Here is an 18,708-nt window from a genome sequence, read left to right on the forward strand (position 1 = left end):
TGCTCCAAGTCTGTACTGAATGAGGTGAGGTGAGGTGAGGTGAAATGGGGTTTAACGTCGCGTCCAAGATTATTGCACTTATATAGCGACGTGCATGTCTGTGTGTGTGTGTGGCTGCTTGTACTAGTCTGGACTGATGCCGATTTATAGTGCTAGCTCACTGAGATACCATGCCGCAGTTTAACATGAATACCCCACTAAGACACAGTATACTGACTCCGAGCCGACCAGTCCTTGTTTTAGCCCCTTAATGCCGAGCGCCAGACAGGGTATGTACTGAATGATAAGTACGTGGATGAACACTAATTCTATACCGATTATAGGAAAGTCAGGACAAACCGACAGTTCAGTGTTTTATTGGGACAACTTGTTCATATTATTTATTAGATCTAGGAATTATGATTTAAACTGATAAACATTTCCTTAGAGACTTGTGCAAGTCTATTGGATGATGTATGGGTAACTTAATTGTCGGGACAGTTCCGTAGCTACAACACAGCACAAAACGCAAATGCTTACACTTTAAAATACAAATAAAAAATAAATAAATAAAAAATATTTCTTTAGTGTTTTTTTTTTTCAGTCGTTTGTTGTCTTTACATGATCTTTGGCTAATTTACATACTTAACCAGGCTACCAGTGTGAAAATTGTCATTCGTTTGATATTGTTTCCTTGTTGCATATGTTTTTGAGGGTATCTGGGTTTGAAAATAACGATCAAACTGTTCTACACTTGCAATGTGTTATTTCCAGAACATGGTTATATCTTGTTTTGTTTGTTGTTTAACGCCACTCTCAGCAATATTCCAGCTATATGACGGCAGTCTGTAAATAATTTAGCATGGACCAGACAATTCAGTGATTGATATCATGAGCATTTATCCACGCAATTGGGATACAATGACATGTACCAACGAAGTCAGCGAGCCTCACCACCCGAACCTGGTAGTCGCCTCCTATGACAAGCATAATCGCTTTTTATGTTTTAGATATATTGTATGGACCTGCTTGTGTTAGGTCTAGGTTTGATAAGAAAAAGAAATGTACTATCACATGTTCATTTACATTTTGATTTCCCTAGACTACACCCTCTTGGCAAACATGTTATGTTACTTAAAAATCAAAACACTTTGACACAAAAAAAGAGCCTTGTTTTTATCTTATTACACTGGGATTATCAATATTGGGTTTGGTTTGTTTTATTACTTGGATCGTGTGTCCAGAGAAAAGTATATGACTGAAGGTATTATCTAAATTGTTTTACGTCAATTGATAGTGATACCATCAATAGCGTAACTGAGCATGGGCGTTATCTATTGTAACACCATAGCGATTATCTATGTTTTTGCTGATTTTTGTATTGTTGTTCACACTGTTATTTATGTTAACAGTGAAAAGTGACCTCCTTAAACGCAAATAATATTGAAGTCAATTCTTAATTACATCACAGTGTGTATTTATGTCCATTGTTTTAGCGAGTTGTTTTTACAAACCCTGTATGTGCAGTGCTGAGGCTGGACGAGTTGATTAGATGAGAGGTAAGTAAGCTTTCAGGGTTTGCATTACTGGGTAAAGTGCATGGAGTTTGTAGCCCTCATAGTAGACTGGAACCCCCCCATGCTGGTAAAATGGAATCAACCATTGGGCCATAGAGAAATACACAACCAGCGGGCCATGGACAATTACGCAACCATCGGGTCAAGTACAATTACGCAACCATCGGGTCATGTACAATTACGCAACCATCGGGTCATGGACAATTACGCAACCATCGGGCCATAGAGATATACACAACCAGCGGGCTATGGACAATTACGCAACCATCGGGCCTAAGAGAAATACACAACCAGCGGGCCATGGACAATTACACAACCATGGGGCCTAAGAGAGATACACAACCAGCAGGCCATGGACAATTACGCAACCATCAGGCCATGGACAATTACGCAACCATCAGGCCATGGACAATTACGCAACCATCAGGCCATGGACAATTACGCAACCATCAGGCCATGGACAATTACACAACCATCGGGCCATGGACAATTACGCAACCATCGGGCCATAGAGATATACACAACCAGCGGGCTATGGACAATTACACAACCATCGGGCCAAAGAGAAATACACAACCAGCGGGCTATGGACAATTATGCAACTATCGGGCCATGGGCAATTACGCAACCATCAGGCCACAGAGAAATACACAACCTGCTATCTATGGACAATTCTGCAATCATGGGGCCTAAGAGAGATACACAACCAGCGGGCCATGGACAATTATGCAATTATCAGGCTATGAACAATTATGGAACTATCTGGCCATGGACAATTCTGCAACCATCTGTCCATGGAAAATTAAGCAATCATCAGGCCATGGACAATTACACAACCATCGGGCCATGGACAATAATTATGCATCGGTAGTTTGATCAATGGTAACATTCTAGTACATGACAATCCCAAACAATGCACTCAATACAAGGTGGGCTACACAATATATACATACCCATGTGTGAGTGTCCACAGCAGCACTGGTGACTTCATCAAATTAGATTCCTCATGGCCATCAGTGTTGAACATGCTCTTGTTACATCCAGATGAAGGTTCTCATATGTCAGCCAAATATCTCCTGGTGTTATTACTGCTGTCTTAGTGTTTTATTATGCTCAATAATTCTAATCTTCTGAATTCTTAATCAAGATATTTCTTTATTCCGCATGTTTCAGTGTAAGTAATAACAAACTGACCTCTGTAAAATCAGGTTGATAGATATTGTCGGAGCCATTTCTTATTTTGCTGAAAACAGGTATATCTTATTCGTCAAACCATCTCAGGGTGTTTTGTGTGCAATTTTAACATCATTATGAGCTGAAACTGTACAGAATTGTCATATCATGGAGGGAATAACCATCTTAACTTCAGACAAGGAATGGGATTTTGATTCAAAATAATTACTGCTTGTTTCTTGTTGCACTCAGCAATTTTCCAGCTACGTGGTGGCAACGACCACATAATCCAGTGATCGATAGTGTGAGCAACGATCCACACCCTGGGGTACAAGGACACACTATCAATCAAGTCACCGAGCCTGACCACTCGATCCATTAGGTTATCTCTTCGACCAGCGTAGGTTGCTGGGGACCAATTCTAACCCAGAAAACCATGGGAATTGTTTGCTTGCATCAACACTCATATTACTTTTATTGCGAGGAACATGCCATCCCACACAACAATATCTTGATTGCCTTTGGTCTAAAAATGGATATTATTTTTTTAAAGGCCAGATAAGTTTCGACAAAAATCCCAGACTTCGTTTGAAGATAAGATAGTATATCCCTGACAAACAGGTGAGCTAGTCGTCACGAGACTTTGATGGCTTCAGCTTGTCTCTGCATCAGCTCCAGGATCAAACTATTAACATCATGTTTAAACAGGTACACATGGACATCTATACTCAGGCATAACACAAGCTGCTTGAGGTCCTTCATTCTAAGTAGGATTACGTCACCTTCAGCCAGCTGGAACTGAAACGTTCTTAATTCTGTTCCACAAAAATACACCACAAAAATAGACCTGTTGATCTAAAACAGAGGTGTATGAATGGAAAACAAACATAGAAGACCAGCTGAAAAAAAAAAAAAATGTCTGCACAGATTATCTCAGCTGAAACATTCACAAAAATAGTGACTTTAAAACAAATTTTTCACATTCCCCGCCTGAAATACAAGGGAATACAGAGGTGGTGCTCATATGCAAACTCTGCACCTCCTCCCAAATCCTCAGCATGAAACCAGTCTGGTACCTGTATTATATGGAAATAGGCTTCCTTTGATTTACACACGAGAGTCAAATCCATTTCTGTTAATAAACATTGTCCACTGTTCCCAAGCACCATGGAATCTCGTTCTGTGCCTCTAGTACAACCATATGTATTCATTAAGCACATGTTAGAACCATCTCTGCTGAAAAACACAATTTCACCTACCTGTTTAGGTCCTTCTGAGTCTTGAAAGCCATCACAATCTCGTCGTCTTCGTTCACCATTTCGTCATGGCCGCCGTAGGACTCCTTAGCAACGGTGTGCGTGGTGATGCTGCGGTCCGCCAACTCCGCCCGTAGGTGGAGACACTCATCTCTCCGTCGGTCCAGCTCTTCTCGCATTGCCTCCAGTTCATCTGACGAGGCCAATTGGACAAACTTGTCAGAAACAATGTTGAAACGTTTGGAAATATTTTGTCATAAGCAAAGTTGATCTCAGTTAAGGTGAAAACGGTAGCAGGGATTTATCTAGACCTTCTCAGAGCCAGATATTTGGCCAGACATTTGGTCAAACATCGGTAGAAAATGTCAGCAAAAATTCCTTAATGGGAACTGAGCATTTCCCAATTCAAGTTAATCCCATTTTGAATGAAATTACAAACTCTTCCTTGATAAATCCCTGGGTGATATTTTCATCATCAAAACAACAGTATGTGTCTATGTCAGACTGATTATGTCCGGTTCTCAGATCCTTGACACATTGTTCTGTCAATGATGTCTCAATATGACATGTAGATAAATGCTTAGAAAATCAAGGGTTAAATATTGTACAAATATCAAGAACTACAACCCTATATGCAATCTGAATAGAGCACATGGAAAGATGGAACTTGGTATACACGTCCAAACCACAAAAAGAGACGATTTGTTAAGAAATTCACTGTTATTCTGCCATTTCAAATATTTGGTAATATGCCATCAATAATCATGATAATAAATGGAATATATATTTTTATCAGCTTTCTCAAATATTGTCTTCGTAAAATTAGATATTGAATATTATATTTGCTTCAAGCAAATTCAACTTATATTTCCTGACAACAAACTGCTATGTGCAATCTGACGATTGCCAGATATGGCAACTGTTTTTCTTAAGTACAGGTATTACATAAACATCAGAATGACAAGTTAATTTAGAGTGTCACTTTAACTGTGCATTAAGCAAATGGTATTAGCAGCAACTCAAATGATATGAACATTGTTAGGAATAGATGAACATAATTATCTAAAAACAGGAAATTGCATTTAATAATTTACGGTATTTCTTGAAAAGTGAACATTTGGCTGAACCATAATTGACCAACAATAAAATATTATCTTATGAACATCGAACAAAATATTATCTTATGAACATCGAACAAAATATTATCTTATGAACATCTTTGATTATGTGAATCCCACTTTGTGAAAAACATTTCACAGCATACCTTTACATTCTACATTGTCTAGAACTGTGTTTTTCACTTGAGAAAGGATCAAGGATTGAGGTACGTATTTCACATCATGTTTCATCTATCGAACATCCAATCACATTAAAATTAGACCTTAGTGCTCATTAGTGCTATACCAAAAATGTGACTTTGTTTGTTTGTTTGTTGTTTAACGCCGCACTCAGCAATATTTCAGCTATATGACGGCAGTCTGTCAGTAATCGAGATTGATATCCTGAGCATTGATCTATGCAATTGGGATACAATGACATGCATCAGCGAGTCAGACCACTTGATTCCGTTAGTTGCCTCTTACGACAAGCATAGTCGCCTTTTACGGCAAGCATGGGTTGCTGAAGACCTATTCTACCCCGGTCTAAAAAATCTGAGGACATCCCATTACAGGTCACCTCAGAACGACCGACTTTGACTGACCAATGAAATGAGTGAGTGAGTGAGTGAGTTAGGTTTAACGCCGCTTTTAACAGTATTCAAGTTATATCGCGGCATGTCAGCTTAATTTGGGAGGAAAGCCCGAAGTGATGCAGGTCTCGGACGTTTACCACTTCGTTGAAACCCACGAGCACGGGTATGGTGCTGACAAACCTAGAAACATAATCGGGGCGAACCGGGATTCGAACCCACAATCATAGGTTTCTGGCGTGTCCAAGGGATGCAACTCTGCACAGCGAATCGCGGCGCCTTAGACGACTGGGCCACCCGTGCCCCCGACCAATGAAATGACTAACAGACAGTTGACATTAGTCAATGAGATAGTGAAAGATTGCTCAAACTTTACTGCATTAGTTTCACACTTATTTTGACAATGTTCTCGATTCAAAATCTGAAAAATGAACAAAAGAAGATCCTGGAATGTCTGTTCGATGGCGAAGATTGTATGGCAGTATTTCCCATGGGCTAGGGAGAGTCTTGTTTATCCCATCGAAACCAGAAACAGACGATATCTACCATTCCGAATCAATCTTACAGCAGGTAACGGCCCCAAAACATATTCAGACATTAACTTTCAGGATCTCGTAACGATCTTTGATTGGATGGATGAAAGGCCACATGACATGACCTGAATGGATGTCCTCAGATCTTTGGGTAGTGTGAGTGAGCAGTGAGGTCTGATTTTAACGACATTGTCAAACGTCTGAGGTCTTTCTGCCCTTCCTCACAGGAACATTTGAGATCAAGTTTTCAGATTTACTGGTGAAAGTGGGAGCCATGAAGTAACAGTAACATCTTAGTAGGAACATGAACTCGGTAACTTATCAGACTGACCATCGTCAATACTTCACGGGTTTGCATACACTACGGCGTCTGAAATACCTTGTATTAGAGTACCATTGTTATGGTTTAAATCAAACCATGTCATTGAGACAGGACCACCAGATTCATTTTCATACCCACTTACGACCAGCATAGGTAGATGAGGACCATTTCTACCACAAAAGATGGCTGGAGCCACATTCTACCCTGGGTCCCCACAGGGGAGTGACTGAGTGAGTGAGTATGATTTTATGCTGCCTCATGCAATATTCCAGAACTATCACGTCAGAGGACACCAGAAATCGGCTTCACACATTGTACCCTTGTGGTTAATCGAACCCGGGTCTTCGGCGTGACCAGCGAGTGAGTGAGTGAGTTGTATGGTTTTACGCCGCTTTTAGCAATATTCCAGCAGTATCACAGCGGGGGACACCAGAAATGGGCTTCACACATTGTACCCATGTCGGGAATGGAACCCGGGTCTTTGGCGTGACGAGCGAACGCTTTAACCAGTAGGCTACCCGACCGCCCTCATGACCAGCAAACATTTCAACCACTACCTTACTGGGATAGAAATTGGCACTAGTGGTATAGTCCTTCCCAAACTGCCCAATAGTTAAGGTATTATACGGAGTAGTAGAAATTTGCCATTATTAAGGGTTTTATTATATATCATCATTATAAGGACCAGTGGTTTAAAACTCTAAGTTTCTATAGCTGCCTTACCGCCCCAAAGAGATGGAGTGAGTGAGTGAGTCAACAGTTAACGTCACATTGGCAATTTTTCAGTCATATCTTGATGAGAAAAGCTTAACAAAAAACCTGTCCACCGGGGGAAGAAGAACAGTGTATACAAGAGCGTGAAGTATTGACGATGTAGACTGACTTGCTATGCCTACCTAAAATACACTTGACATTTCTAACCACTGTGCTCTGTTTGACTGTGAGAAACACAGGCCATTAAAAGGACAAAAACAACATCATATACACCATCCTCGGCACTCAGGGGCATATTTTCTCCATGATCCTCAATAACACCCTGAGCCCTTTACAGTAATGCATTTCTTGATCATAACACATCAAGATCTTACCTTGAACACTATTTCAGTGGTGTTATAGAGGTAACTCATTTCAAAAGTTGATTTATAATTTGAGGCAAAATAAGGCAGAGGAAAATAATCTTGAGTGAGAAGGATGACAGTGTCATACATAAAAAATAAAATTGATTAAACGTTCATGGTGTAAAAAAGGAATAGAATATATGATATAATCAGCAATACATCAAATGAAAATATAATATCAAGTGCACCTGGTGGATGGTAGTGAAGTATATCATGGTGGGTAGAGTTGGGGGAGGGGGGGAAGGAGGGGGGTGGGTGGCTGGAAGGGGGAGGGGGAGGGGATGCTTCATGAGTGTAAATAGTGTATACGGTACCCTTGACAATCTACCTGGTTGATGCCTTCTCAGATGAAATAACAGAAATAGAAAATCCAATCTCATAGACAGCCCAAAGCAGAGATAATTAAACAAAGATGGCCAATATCTGTAGGATATTTTTATTTTTTGTTTCTCATTGAGTGACATGACAAATATGATGAACATAAAGTTACAATGTATCTGACGTTTGCTTACTTTTTGTCTAATGCCACATTTAGCAATATTCCGGCTGTGTGATGGCCTGTTATAATCATGTCTGAAGCAGCCAATCCAGTGACTGATATTCTGAGCATCATCCCACACTTTTGGGGTATGGTGGCACGCTATCAACCACATGGCTGAGGTATTTTGGTTCTTTTCAAGGCTTTTTAAGGTTAACTTCTTTGAGCTATTTAAGGTTGACAAGAAAAATCAAGGCTTTTCAAAAGGGACTTTAATATTCAAGGCCTTTTCAAGCCTTTAAGAACCCTGTGGACATTACAGGAGTACTGACGTATTCTTACAGATTCTACATGTCAACTGATGCTCAATAAACTAGTGTCAGTGATGGAAATTCAGAGAAGGCATGACAACCTGGGCAGGTAGTTAGTTCTGTTAAACAGGAAGCCAGTATTAGTGTGGTCCCTCTGGTGGGAGACGATAGGCTTATCTTACCCTCAGGCGACTTAGCTTTGTCAGCTCTCCCTCGCTTAGAAAACCGTCTAAATACTGCAGCACGACATTAAAGAACACAATCTTTATCAACAGCGTTGTGCAACAGTCAGGGAGTGGATGATAGCAGGGATTTTATGAGTGCTTGGTCGAGTTGATGTGGAATCATGGACGTCATCGATAGCAGAGCGAAAGGGCTAACGGTGAGTCAGGGGCGATTAGATGTGGGATGTCATCGATATCTCTGTGAGAAGGGCTAACAGGTTGTCAGGATCGGGTTGGCGAGGGATCGAGGGATGTCACCAGTAGTTCAGTGTTGTGGATCATTCAGGGGAAGTGCGTGAATATGTTGTGGGAGCATACAATGGCACAGTTGAATATAGGGACACTAGGTCAGGCAGGTCAAGGCTATGTTGGTCTTCGCTGGTTGTAAGGATGGAGGCAATTGGGGCCAATTTTGCTCAGAATCCCCACAAGAAAAATGGCATGGGGTGTTGGGGACTATCTGCTCTTAATCCCAACAGAAAGACAAGCATGGGGTGCTCTGAACCTCCACAGGGGGACAAACATTGGGTGCTGGTCTTGCTGTGTGTGAAAATCCCCACAAGGAGACAAGCATGGGCTGTTGGAAGCCTATCTGATCTGAATCCCATCAAAAAGACAAGCATGGGTGTTGGGGACCTATCAGACCCAAATCCCCACAGGGAGACAAGCATAGGGTGCTGGGAAGCTGTCAGACACAAATCCCACAGACAAACAAGGGGTGCTGGTCTTGCTGTGTCCCAATCCCCGCAAGGAGACAAGCATTGGCTGTTGGAAGCCTATCTGATCTGAATCCCAACAAAAAGACAAGCATGGGTGTTGGGAAGCTATCAGACCCAAATCCCCACAGGGAGACAAGCATAGGGTGCTGGGAAGCTATCAGACACAAATCCCACAGACAAACAAGGGGTGCTGGTCTTGCTGTGTCCCAATCCCCACAAGGAGACAAGCATGGGTTGTTGAAAGCCTATCTGATCTGAATCCCATCAAAAAGACAAGCATGGCTTGTTGGGGACCTATCAGACCCAAATCCCCACAGGGAGACAAGCATAGGGTGCTGGGAAGCTGTCAGACACAAATCCCACAGACAAACAAGGGGGTGCTGGTCTTGCTGTGTCCCAATCCCCACAAGGAGACAAGCATGGGCTGTTGGAAGCCTATCTGATCTGAATCCCATCAAAAAGACAAGCATGGCTTGTTGGGGACCTATCAGACCCAAATCCCCACAGGGAGACAAGCATAGAGTGCTGGGAAGCTATCAGACACAAATCCCACAGACAAACAAGGGGTGCTGGTCTTGCTGTGTCCGAATCCCCACATGGAGACAAGCATGGGCTGTTGGAAGCCTATCTGATCTGAATCCCAACAAAAAGACAAGCATGGGTGTTGGGAAGCTATCAGACCCAAATCCCCACAGGGAGACAAGCATGGGTTGTTGGAAGCCTATCTGATCTGAATCCCATCAAAAAGACAAGCATGGCTTGTTGGGGACCTATCAGACCCAAATCCCCACAGGGAGACAAGCATAGAGTGCTGGGAAGCTATCAGACACAAATCCCACAGACAAACAAGGGGTGCTGGTCTTGCTGTGTCCGAATCCCCACAAGGAGACAAGCATGGGCTGTTGGAAGCCTATCTGATCTGAATCCCAACAAAAAGACAAGCATGGGTGTTGGGAAGCTATCAGACCCAAATCCCCACAGGGAGACAAGCATGGGTTGTTGGAAGCCTATCTGATCTGAATCCCATCAAAAAGACAAGCATGGCTTGTTGGGGACCTATCAGACCCAAATCCCCATAGGGAGACAAGCATAGAGTGCTGGGAAGCTATCAGACACAAATCCCACAGACAAACAAGGGGTGCTGGTCTTGCTGTGTCCCAATCCCCACAAGGAGACAAGCATGGGCTGTTGGAAGCCTATCTGATCTGAATCCCAACAAAAAGACAAGCATGGGTGTTGGGAAGCTATCAGACCCAAATCCCCACAGGGAGACAAGCATAGGGTGCTGGGAAGCTATCAGACACAAATCCCACAGACAAACAAGGGGTGCTGGTCTTGCTGTGTCCCAATCCCCACAAGGAGACAAGCATGGGCTGTTGGAAGCCTATCTGATCTGAATCCCAACAAAAAGACAAGCATGGGTGTTGGGAAGCTATCAGACCCAAATCCCCACAGGGAGACAAGCATAGGGTGCAGGGAACCTATCTGCTCTGAACCTCCACAGGGGGACAAACAAGGGGTGCTGGTCTTGCTGTGTCCCAATCCCCACAAGGAGACAAGCATGGGCTGTTGGAAGCCTATCTGATCTGAATCCCAACAAAAAGACAAGCATGGGTGTTGGGAAGCTATCAGACCCAAATCCCCACAGGGAGACAAGCATAGGGTGCAGGGAACCTATCTGCTCTGAACCTCCACAGGGAGACAAGCATTGGGTGCTGGTCTTGCTGTGTCCGAATCCCAACAAGGAGACAAGCATGGGACTTGGAAGCCTATCTGATCTGAATCCCCCCAAAAAGAGAAGCATGGGTTGTTGGGGACCTATCAGACCAAAATCCCACAGACAAACAAGGGGGGCTGGTGCTGCTGTGTCCGAATCCCCACAGGGAGACAAGCATGGGGGGTTGGTCATACTGTGTCCAAATCCCCACAAGTTCAACCAAGACAGCCGCAGTTAAGGATGGGTTCAGAAGAGCCCTCAGAGAGTATTTTTTACCCTATCAGTGTCTACGGAGTGTCTGAAGGGAGTGAAGGTATTCTCAGAGTGACATGGGATTTGAATAATTTCGTGATTTGTAGTTTTCTCGGAACAGGATTCAAACAGGGTCAGATTCGTGTCTCATGGATGCAGGGGAAGGATGGGATCATTCCCTTACTCTTTTTCCCCTTCTGTGAATGGCGCCTTAATATAGATCCTCCTGTATTTCAGAGCAAAGCAGACACGGCCAGCATGAGTAGACAGCCAAGAAAGCCCAGTTGAGAGACACAGACAAGCACAATCACACCACAGCCACATGCAAGTGAGATAGAAAGAAAAGTCATGCATGTGAAAATACTGTAACACATCAGGATTTCAATACTTGCTATAAGTGTACATATGTATCTGAGTTTACTTTTAAATTCAACCAAATTAATAGGACTGAAACACATTACAAAAAGTTGAAAATCATTTTACTTCTAAATAAGTTCAGTCTTTTCAGGGCCATGATCCACAAAGTGATTGTAGCACTACGACTGTCGTAAGTCTATGTTAATTATGTATGGGAGATATAATCACCTCAGCGCTAAGATCGCTTTGTGGAACTGGGCCAGTGCAGGGACTTCAATATCTCATGATAATTTTGATCTAATTCAGGATAATTTCATGACCTTTTTTTTAATTCCTTGCTGTTAGGAAAACAGTTTTTTGATTCATGAAGATGTAAATCAAATTATAAAAATGATCATATTTTCAAAACGGTTACAATTCTTTGAAAAATACTTTTAAATTCATGAATTACTTTTGTTAATTGTAAACATTATAAATAGACACAAAAAAATGAAAAATTTAATGAATAATTATTGAAAGAATTATCCTCATAAATAGATTGTCCCTGTTCTACAGAGATTATTTCTATACATTTTAGAAGCAAACGCTCTTGGAATTGGCTACAGTTTTATAACAAGTGATGACAGCAAGAGTAGAAGACAGACAAGAAGGAGGTAGTAAAAGCATAAAAAACAAACATAAATAACCAAAAAGGCATCAATACAGTTATATATACACATGGAAAATAATTAAGCACCACTTCATATATATTTCAATATATAAAAGCCATTTTACAAAATTCATATCCTGTATTTATTTTTGGACGACCAATTTGCCTTTATTTACAAAGTGACATAATTATATAGGAAAACCGAAATTGTTAATTGAATAACCTGTCTTGTAACTATTCCATGCTATTCCAGTTGACTACCCTCTCAACTGCAACCTTAATTTCTTTGCATCATGAAGGAATGGTGCTCGATTTTTTTCCAGCTGTATAGTCAATATCTAAAATGTTATTCAGAAATTTACTGTATTGGAACAAGGGCATCATTTTTAAATACCGTATTCGACGTAATAAATTTTGTGGTTTATGCTGTCAGCCTGAAATGCTTATGTACAACAGATATATTTTTCCAGAATTAAATGCCCATAATTAAGGGTGCATATAACACACGATGGCGTATTATACGCGAATAAATGAGTCTTGTGTACATTGATCAATCGGAAGGGGTGCTAATTGGGATTGTTCACTAGCTAATATCTTAGCTAATGTCGCTGTGGGTGCTTATTAGAACGGGGCGCTTATTACGTCGAATACGGTAAAGGAGTTTACATCACTTGGATGACCAACTGGTGCTAATCAGTCAATGATCTATAGAAGCAGATGCAGAGATTTGAAAAATTAGTGGGTGCCCACCACTAAGTCCCACAGTGAGTGAGTGAGTGAGTTGGGTTAAACGCCGCTTTTAACAGTATTCCAGTTATACCACGGCGTGTCAGCATAATGTGGGAGGAAAGCCCGAAGTGATGCAGGTCTCAAACGTTTACCACTTCAGTGAAACCCATGAGCATAGAAACATAATCGGGGCGAACCGGGATTCGAACCCACAATCATAGGTTTCTGGCATGCCCAAGGGACACAACTCTGCACAGTGAATCGTGGTGCTTAGACAACTGGGCCACCCGTGCCCCCACGTCCCACAGTGAACCAGACATGATAGGAACTCAGTTCTACATGTAGGATGTCTGAAAATAAGAGAGGGGTGGGGGAGAGACAGAGGGGGTAAGCACGCCCTGGATTCCCCAAACATGTCAGTGAAACATCGTCATGGAGACTGAGATTCAAACCCAATGCCAGGTGATCCAGCATCTACGGCGCCTTGAGTTGCAGCATTGTGACCACTGTGATAGTACTAAAAGCCCTACCTCAATACCAACATCATTTGTTTGCAAAATCCAATGATTCTACAAGACTGAACTTGGTTGTCATCTTCTGTGTGAATTTGAGGCCCTTTAACTTTTAACGATAGGGTTCTGTATTGCCTGTTTGTTGTTTAACACCACACTCAGTAATATTCCAGCCATATGATGGAAGTCTGTAAAGAATCGAGTCTGGACCAGACAATCCAGTGACTGACACCATGAGCAGAGATCTATACAACTGGGATACAATGACATGCATCAACCAAGTCAGCGAGCCTGACCACCAGATCCTGTTAGTCCAACAAGCGTTATGACAAAGAGTCCTGTATTTTCAATCATGCTTATAATAAAGACATGGTCTTGAAGCGATAGTTTTCAGCTGCATCAACAGAACTGGTTCGTCACTTGACGGCCATTACATCACATTCTGAGTGAGTGAGTTTGATTTTACTCCCGTTTTAGTAATATTCCAGCAATATCCTGGTGGGGGACACCAGAAATGGGCTTCACACATTGTACCCATGTCGGGAATCAAACCCGGGTATTCGGCGTGACGAGCGAACGCTTTAACCACTAGGCTACCCGACCGCCCCTTCACACATTGTACCCATTTGGGTAATCGAATCAAATTCTGAGAATTGCCTGACAAACACGTAAACTATTAATACCCATAAACCACTCACCGAGGAACTTCTTCCCAGCGGGGGACATTTTGCCACTGTTGTCAAAGTTTGTACTTGCGGCAATGGACTTGTTGAGGGAGGACACTTCTCGCTTCAGTTTGTCGTTCTCGTTCTGAAGTTCCTGCATCTGGAAACAGTCATTAACTTTGTAAAGAAAGTAGCTTAATTAAAACCTTATTATGCCTCACATGACGTGAAGCCCGATATTAACACATCAACAACTTCTCATATTGAATTTGAAATCGGCGAACTGGAAATAAACAGGGTGTCCCTCAAATTCTTTCATATTTCATTAAAGTATTTGTAATTAGGACGAAAAGGCCAACGTTAACCTAATCAAGGAAAGTGTCATTAAAAATATACACATTTTCCATATATGACAATTAATTATGTGTTCAATTAACAGTTTGTTTCTACGGCAACATATAGATGCATGAGTTACTTCCCTTTGGTCTTGGACATCGTCAACGCGTGACATGTCAGTTCACATCTAATCACCTATCTTTTTTCATGCAAACCAAATAGATATTTTGTGACATTTGTGAAAAAAGAGAAAAGTGAGATTTGTGGAATGACATGAAAAGAATGACTGTTTCTGAGTCAGAGCTCCACATAACACACATACATTCATCATGTTAATGTCAAAGGACCCTGCACTGTTAGGAGTGAGTGAGTGAGTACGGCTTTACGTCGCTTTTAGCATATTCCAGCAATATCACGGTGGGGGACACCAGAAATGGGCTTCACACATTGTACCCATGTCGGGAATCGAACCCGGGTCTTTGGCATGACGAGCGAAGGCTTTAACCACTAGGCTACCCGACCGCCCCTACACTGTTAGGAAGTCATGCTACTTTATTAGTCTCAAATATTATTCACACTTGTCAACAAAATGTAAAAACAATTTAATTAAGAACCTGCATTTATCCTACTGGGATAAATTCAACTTGATCATTTTGGTGCTTTAGGAAACACCCCAAAGACATTTCTGATCATATTTTTTCTAGGCAAAGCAAAAAGCAAACAGACATGAATAAAAATGGGCCCCAAAAGCAAGTTTGAGATGAACATAAATTGAACAGATTAAAGTTGAAACAAGAATTCAGAGGGATTTATCTAGGGTTCCAAGACTAGGGTCTTTGGGAGTCAAATTGGGTCCCAAAACATTTGTTGTGTTAAACGAGAAATTTTCTAAATGATCATATTTTCATTAATTCAGGGGTATCTTAACATGGTTTTCAGTGAAATAATGTAAAAAGCAAGCATCAAAGCCTGGAAAAAAGTCAACTCTGCAGTCATAACATAAATAATAACTTAGTTACATGTATAACTTAAATAATATGAATGGGGAAATCTCCAAAATGGGGAATGTTTACTGACGTACACTACAGACGTTTTACTGGCATATACTGCAGACCTTTCACTGACATTTGCTGCAGACTTCTTACTGACATATTCTGCAGACGTCTTACTGACATTTGCTACAGACGTCTTACCGACATGTGCTACAGACTTGTGACCGCCTCTGAGCGGGTCTAGATAAAGCCCTGGTTCAACTAAATCCTACCATAGTGACATAAGTACAGAGTGTTCATAATAAGCCTAGACACTGTTAGATCCTGCAGGGCACCTGTCTCCTTGTTCAACCAATAGCCTGAGCACACTGAAGGTGATGTTACATTTTCAGGGAGTGAGGTGTGTTTTTCAGCCAATGTCAGGGAATGAGGTGAGTTTTTCAGCCTATGTCAGGGAGTGAGGTGAGTTTTTTAGCCTATGTCAGGGAGTGAGGTGAGTTTTTCAGCCTGTCAGGGAGTGAGGTGAGTTTTTCAGCCTGTCAGGGAATGAGGTGAGTTTTTCAGCCAATGTCAGGGAGTGAGGTGAGTTTTTCAGCCAATGTCAGGGAGTGAGGTGAGTTTTTCAGCCTATGTCAGGGAGTGAGGTGAGTTTTTCAGCCAATGTCAGAGAATGAGGTGAGTTTTTCAGCCTATGTCAGGGAGTGAGGTGTGTTTTTTAGCCTATGTCAGGGAGTGAGGTGAGTTTTTCAGCCTATGTCAGGGAGTGAGGTGAGTTTTTCAGCCTGTCAGGGAGTGAGGTGAGTTTTTCAGCCTATGTCAGGGAGTGAGGTGAGTTTTTCAGCCGATGTCAGGGAGTGAGGTGAGTTTTTCAGCCTATGTCATGGAGTGAGGTGAGTTTTTCAGCCTGTCAGGGAGTGAGGTGAGTTTTTCAGCCTATGTCAGGGAGTGAGGTGAGTTTTTCAGCCGATGTCAGGGAGTGAGGTGAGTTTTTCAGCCTATGTCAGGGAGTGAGGTGAGTTTTTCAGCCGATGTCAGGGAGTGAGGTGAGTTTTTCAGCCTATGTCAGGGAGTGAGGTGAGTTTTTCAGCCGATGTCAGGGAGTGAGGTGAGTTTTTCAGCCAATGTCAGGGAGTGAGGTGAGTTTTTCGGCCAATGTCAGGGACTGACATTTTTTGTTTGTCTGTTTGTTTTTTAACTCATGGGTCTCCTGCCCTACTGTCTTTTTGGGTGTTTTAAACCTTATTTCAAACACTGACTATGGACACCAGTAACATCAAGTTCAGTGGCTTCAGGGTAGTATTGGAACAACATGGAGATAAATGGTCCCTGTGAGTCGAGGAAGACGGAAGCTGATAGACGTATATATGACAAGCCACTCATGTCGACCTACCTTGGTATACATAGGTTATACATGTTGCAATGCACATCACACACAGAGTTATAATTTCTCATCCCATTTAGAGATTTGACCAAATATACTTAACCAAAAAAGTTAAGGATCAAGAATAATTTTGGGAATATTTTTTGGGGTGAAAACTGAGCTCAATTTCATAAAAATATTCCCCAAAATATTCATGATCCCATGTTCAGTTTAGATTTTTCTGAAAATGTTACGATTGTGACATTGTCTAGTATCTATAGTAACAGCTGGAAGAGAAGAGAGGAGAGTGGAGGATGCAAGATCAAGCTGAAACAGAGAGATTTGTACCTCAAAACTTTAGAAAAGTAGAACTTAAAAAGAAAAAGAAAAGAATAAACCCTCCCCCAAAATATGGTAAAAGAATATTAAACAAACAAATAAAAGGTGATATATTTTCGAAAGTATGAAGCTCTCAGTGAAACTGAAAAAAGTTCTCTGAAGATGACTTTATTTTTAAACCAAATTTTGAGTGTTACCTCACCGGATTTAAGTGAATTTGTTTCAAAATCATAATGTTTCTTTGATATACATTAAACTGTCAAATCTTTTTTGAGGACATACAAATCTCCTTTGGTTAAATATCAATGCAACAGTAAGGGTTAAATCAGGCAGTCATTTGGTTAAATATCAATGCAACAGTAAGGGTTAAAACAGGCAGTCAGCGGGAGACAGTAAAGGCTCCCATCATGCATTGTGTGAAGCCCGACCCTTGCGGCGGGTGGCAGGCGTTGCATATACCTTCAAACTCTCATAGGCGAGGTCACCACCGATTCTCTCTTGGCCATTTTCGTTATCATCTCGCTCTTCCAACTCGTTTGTCAGTTTGTTTTTAACGACCTCTAAAGCCTTTACCCGCTTTTGTAGCTTAATTACAAGGGCAACGTCATCTGCATTTGCGCCCATTTCTTGCTGTGGAGGAAGGTCAGGGTCAAGGTCAGGTAAAGGTCAAGGTCAAGGCAAAAGGTCACATGAGCAATAACTGGAAGCCATACATTAGCAGGATGGGGAAAAAAAAACACTGTTAGAGTTCTCAAAACAAATGGCTTACAAACATTTACAATGATTTCAAAATAAGCAAATCTGTATAACAACCAAGAAAATATTCTTTACCAGCTGGCCATATTTGAGATGAATTAAATGATTTTAATTCATTTCTGTAATTAATCAACACTTCAGTAGTAGCAAAATCATCTTTTAAGCCTCAAATCATATTCAGCCATTATTCAACAATATGTTTCAACTAACTTCGCCGGATCAATGTTTTGAGAACAGCAATGTGTTTGGTGCAGGGATATCGTAAACTGGATTAATACCAGCTTGGTGACAAGAAGTACACAAGGAAGCCATGCTATCCTCATGTCCGACAACATCATTTCCAAGAAACAAAAAAACATACAAATTTAACTTTGGCATGCACCTATTTTTAGTGAAAACCAATTCCTTTTCCAATTCAAGAAAGTGTTAAAATCACAATAATTTTCAAAGACTTTTTTTCGGGAGGGTAGGTCGTATAAGAAACAATTTCTATATGTTTTTCATTTTGTAAAGGAGAAAAACTTCCTCAAAGAATAAAAATAATGCTCATTTCAAAAGAAATATTTTTTTTATTTATTAAAGGAAGAATATCCCTTAAGAAAAATATTCCATCAAAACAAGGGAAGAAAATAATGTGTTAACTTTGTTGTCTTAATTGTTGATA

General features: G+C 41.3%; 1 protein-coding gene across 3 annotated transcripts in view; it reads right to left on the reverse strand.

Annotated features, from left to right (window-relative positions):
• LOC124140784 (unconventional myosin-Va-like) overlaps positions 1–18,708 on the reverse strand; it is a 132,366-nt gene that overhangs the window by 53,536 nt on the left and 60,122 nt on the right. For 2 of the 3 annotated variants that reach the window (XM_048386774.1, XM_048386772.1), the window contains 4 exons: positions 17,748–17,918; positions 14,295–14,421; positions 8,620–8,673; positions 3,989–4,178 (listed from right to left, as the gene is read on the reverse strand). In XM_048386774.1, the coding sequence (XP_048242731.1) occupies positions 3,989–4,178; positions 8,620–8,673; positions 14,295–14,421; positions 17,748–17,918 (542 nt within the window). The remainder of the gene's footprint in view (positions 1–3,988; positions 4,179–8,619; positions 8,674–14,294; positions 14,422–17,747; positions 17,919–18,708) is intronic. The other variant, XM_048386773.1, reaches the window with a different exon arrangement.

This window comes from Haliotis rufescens, unplaced genomic scaffold (assembly GCF_023055435.1).
Source record: "Haliotis rufescens isolate VD_foot unplaced genomic scaffold, xgHalRufe1.0.p SCAF_60, whole genome shotgun sequence".
NCBI classification, from domain to species: Eukaryota; Metazoa; Mollusca; class Gastropoda; order Lepetellida; family Haliotidae; genus Haliotis; species Haliotis rufescens.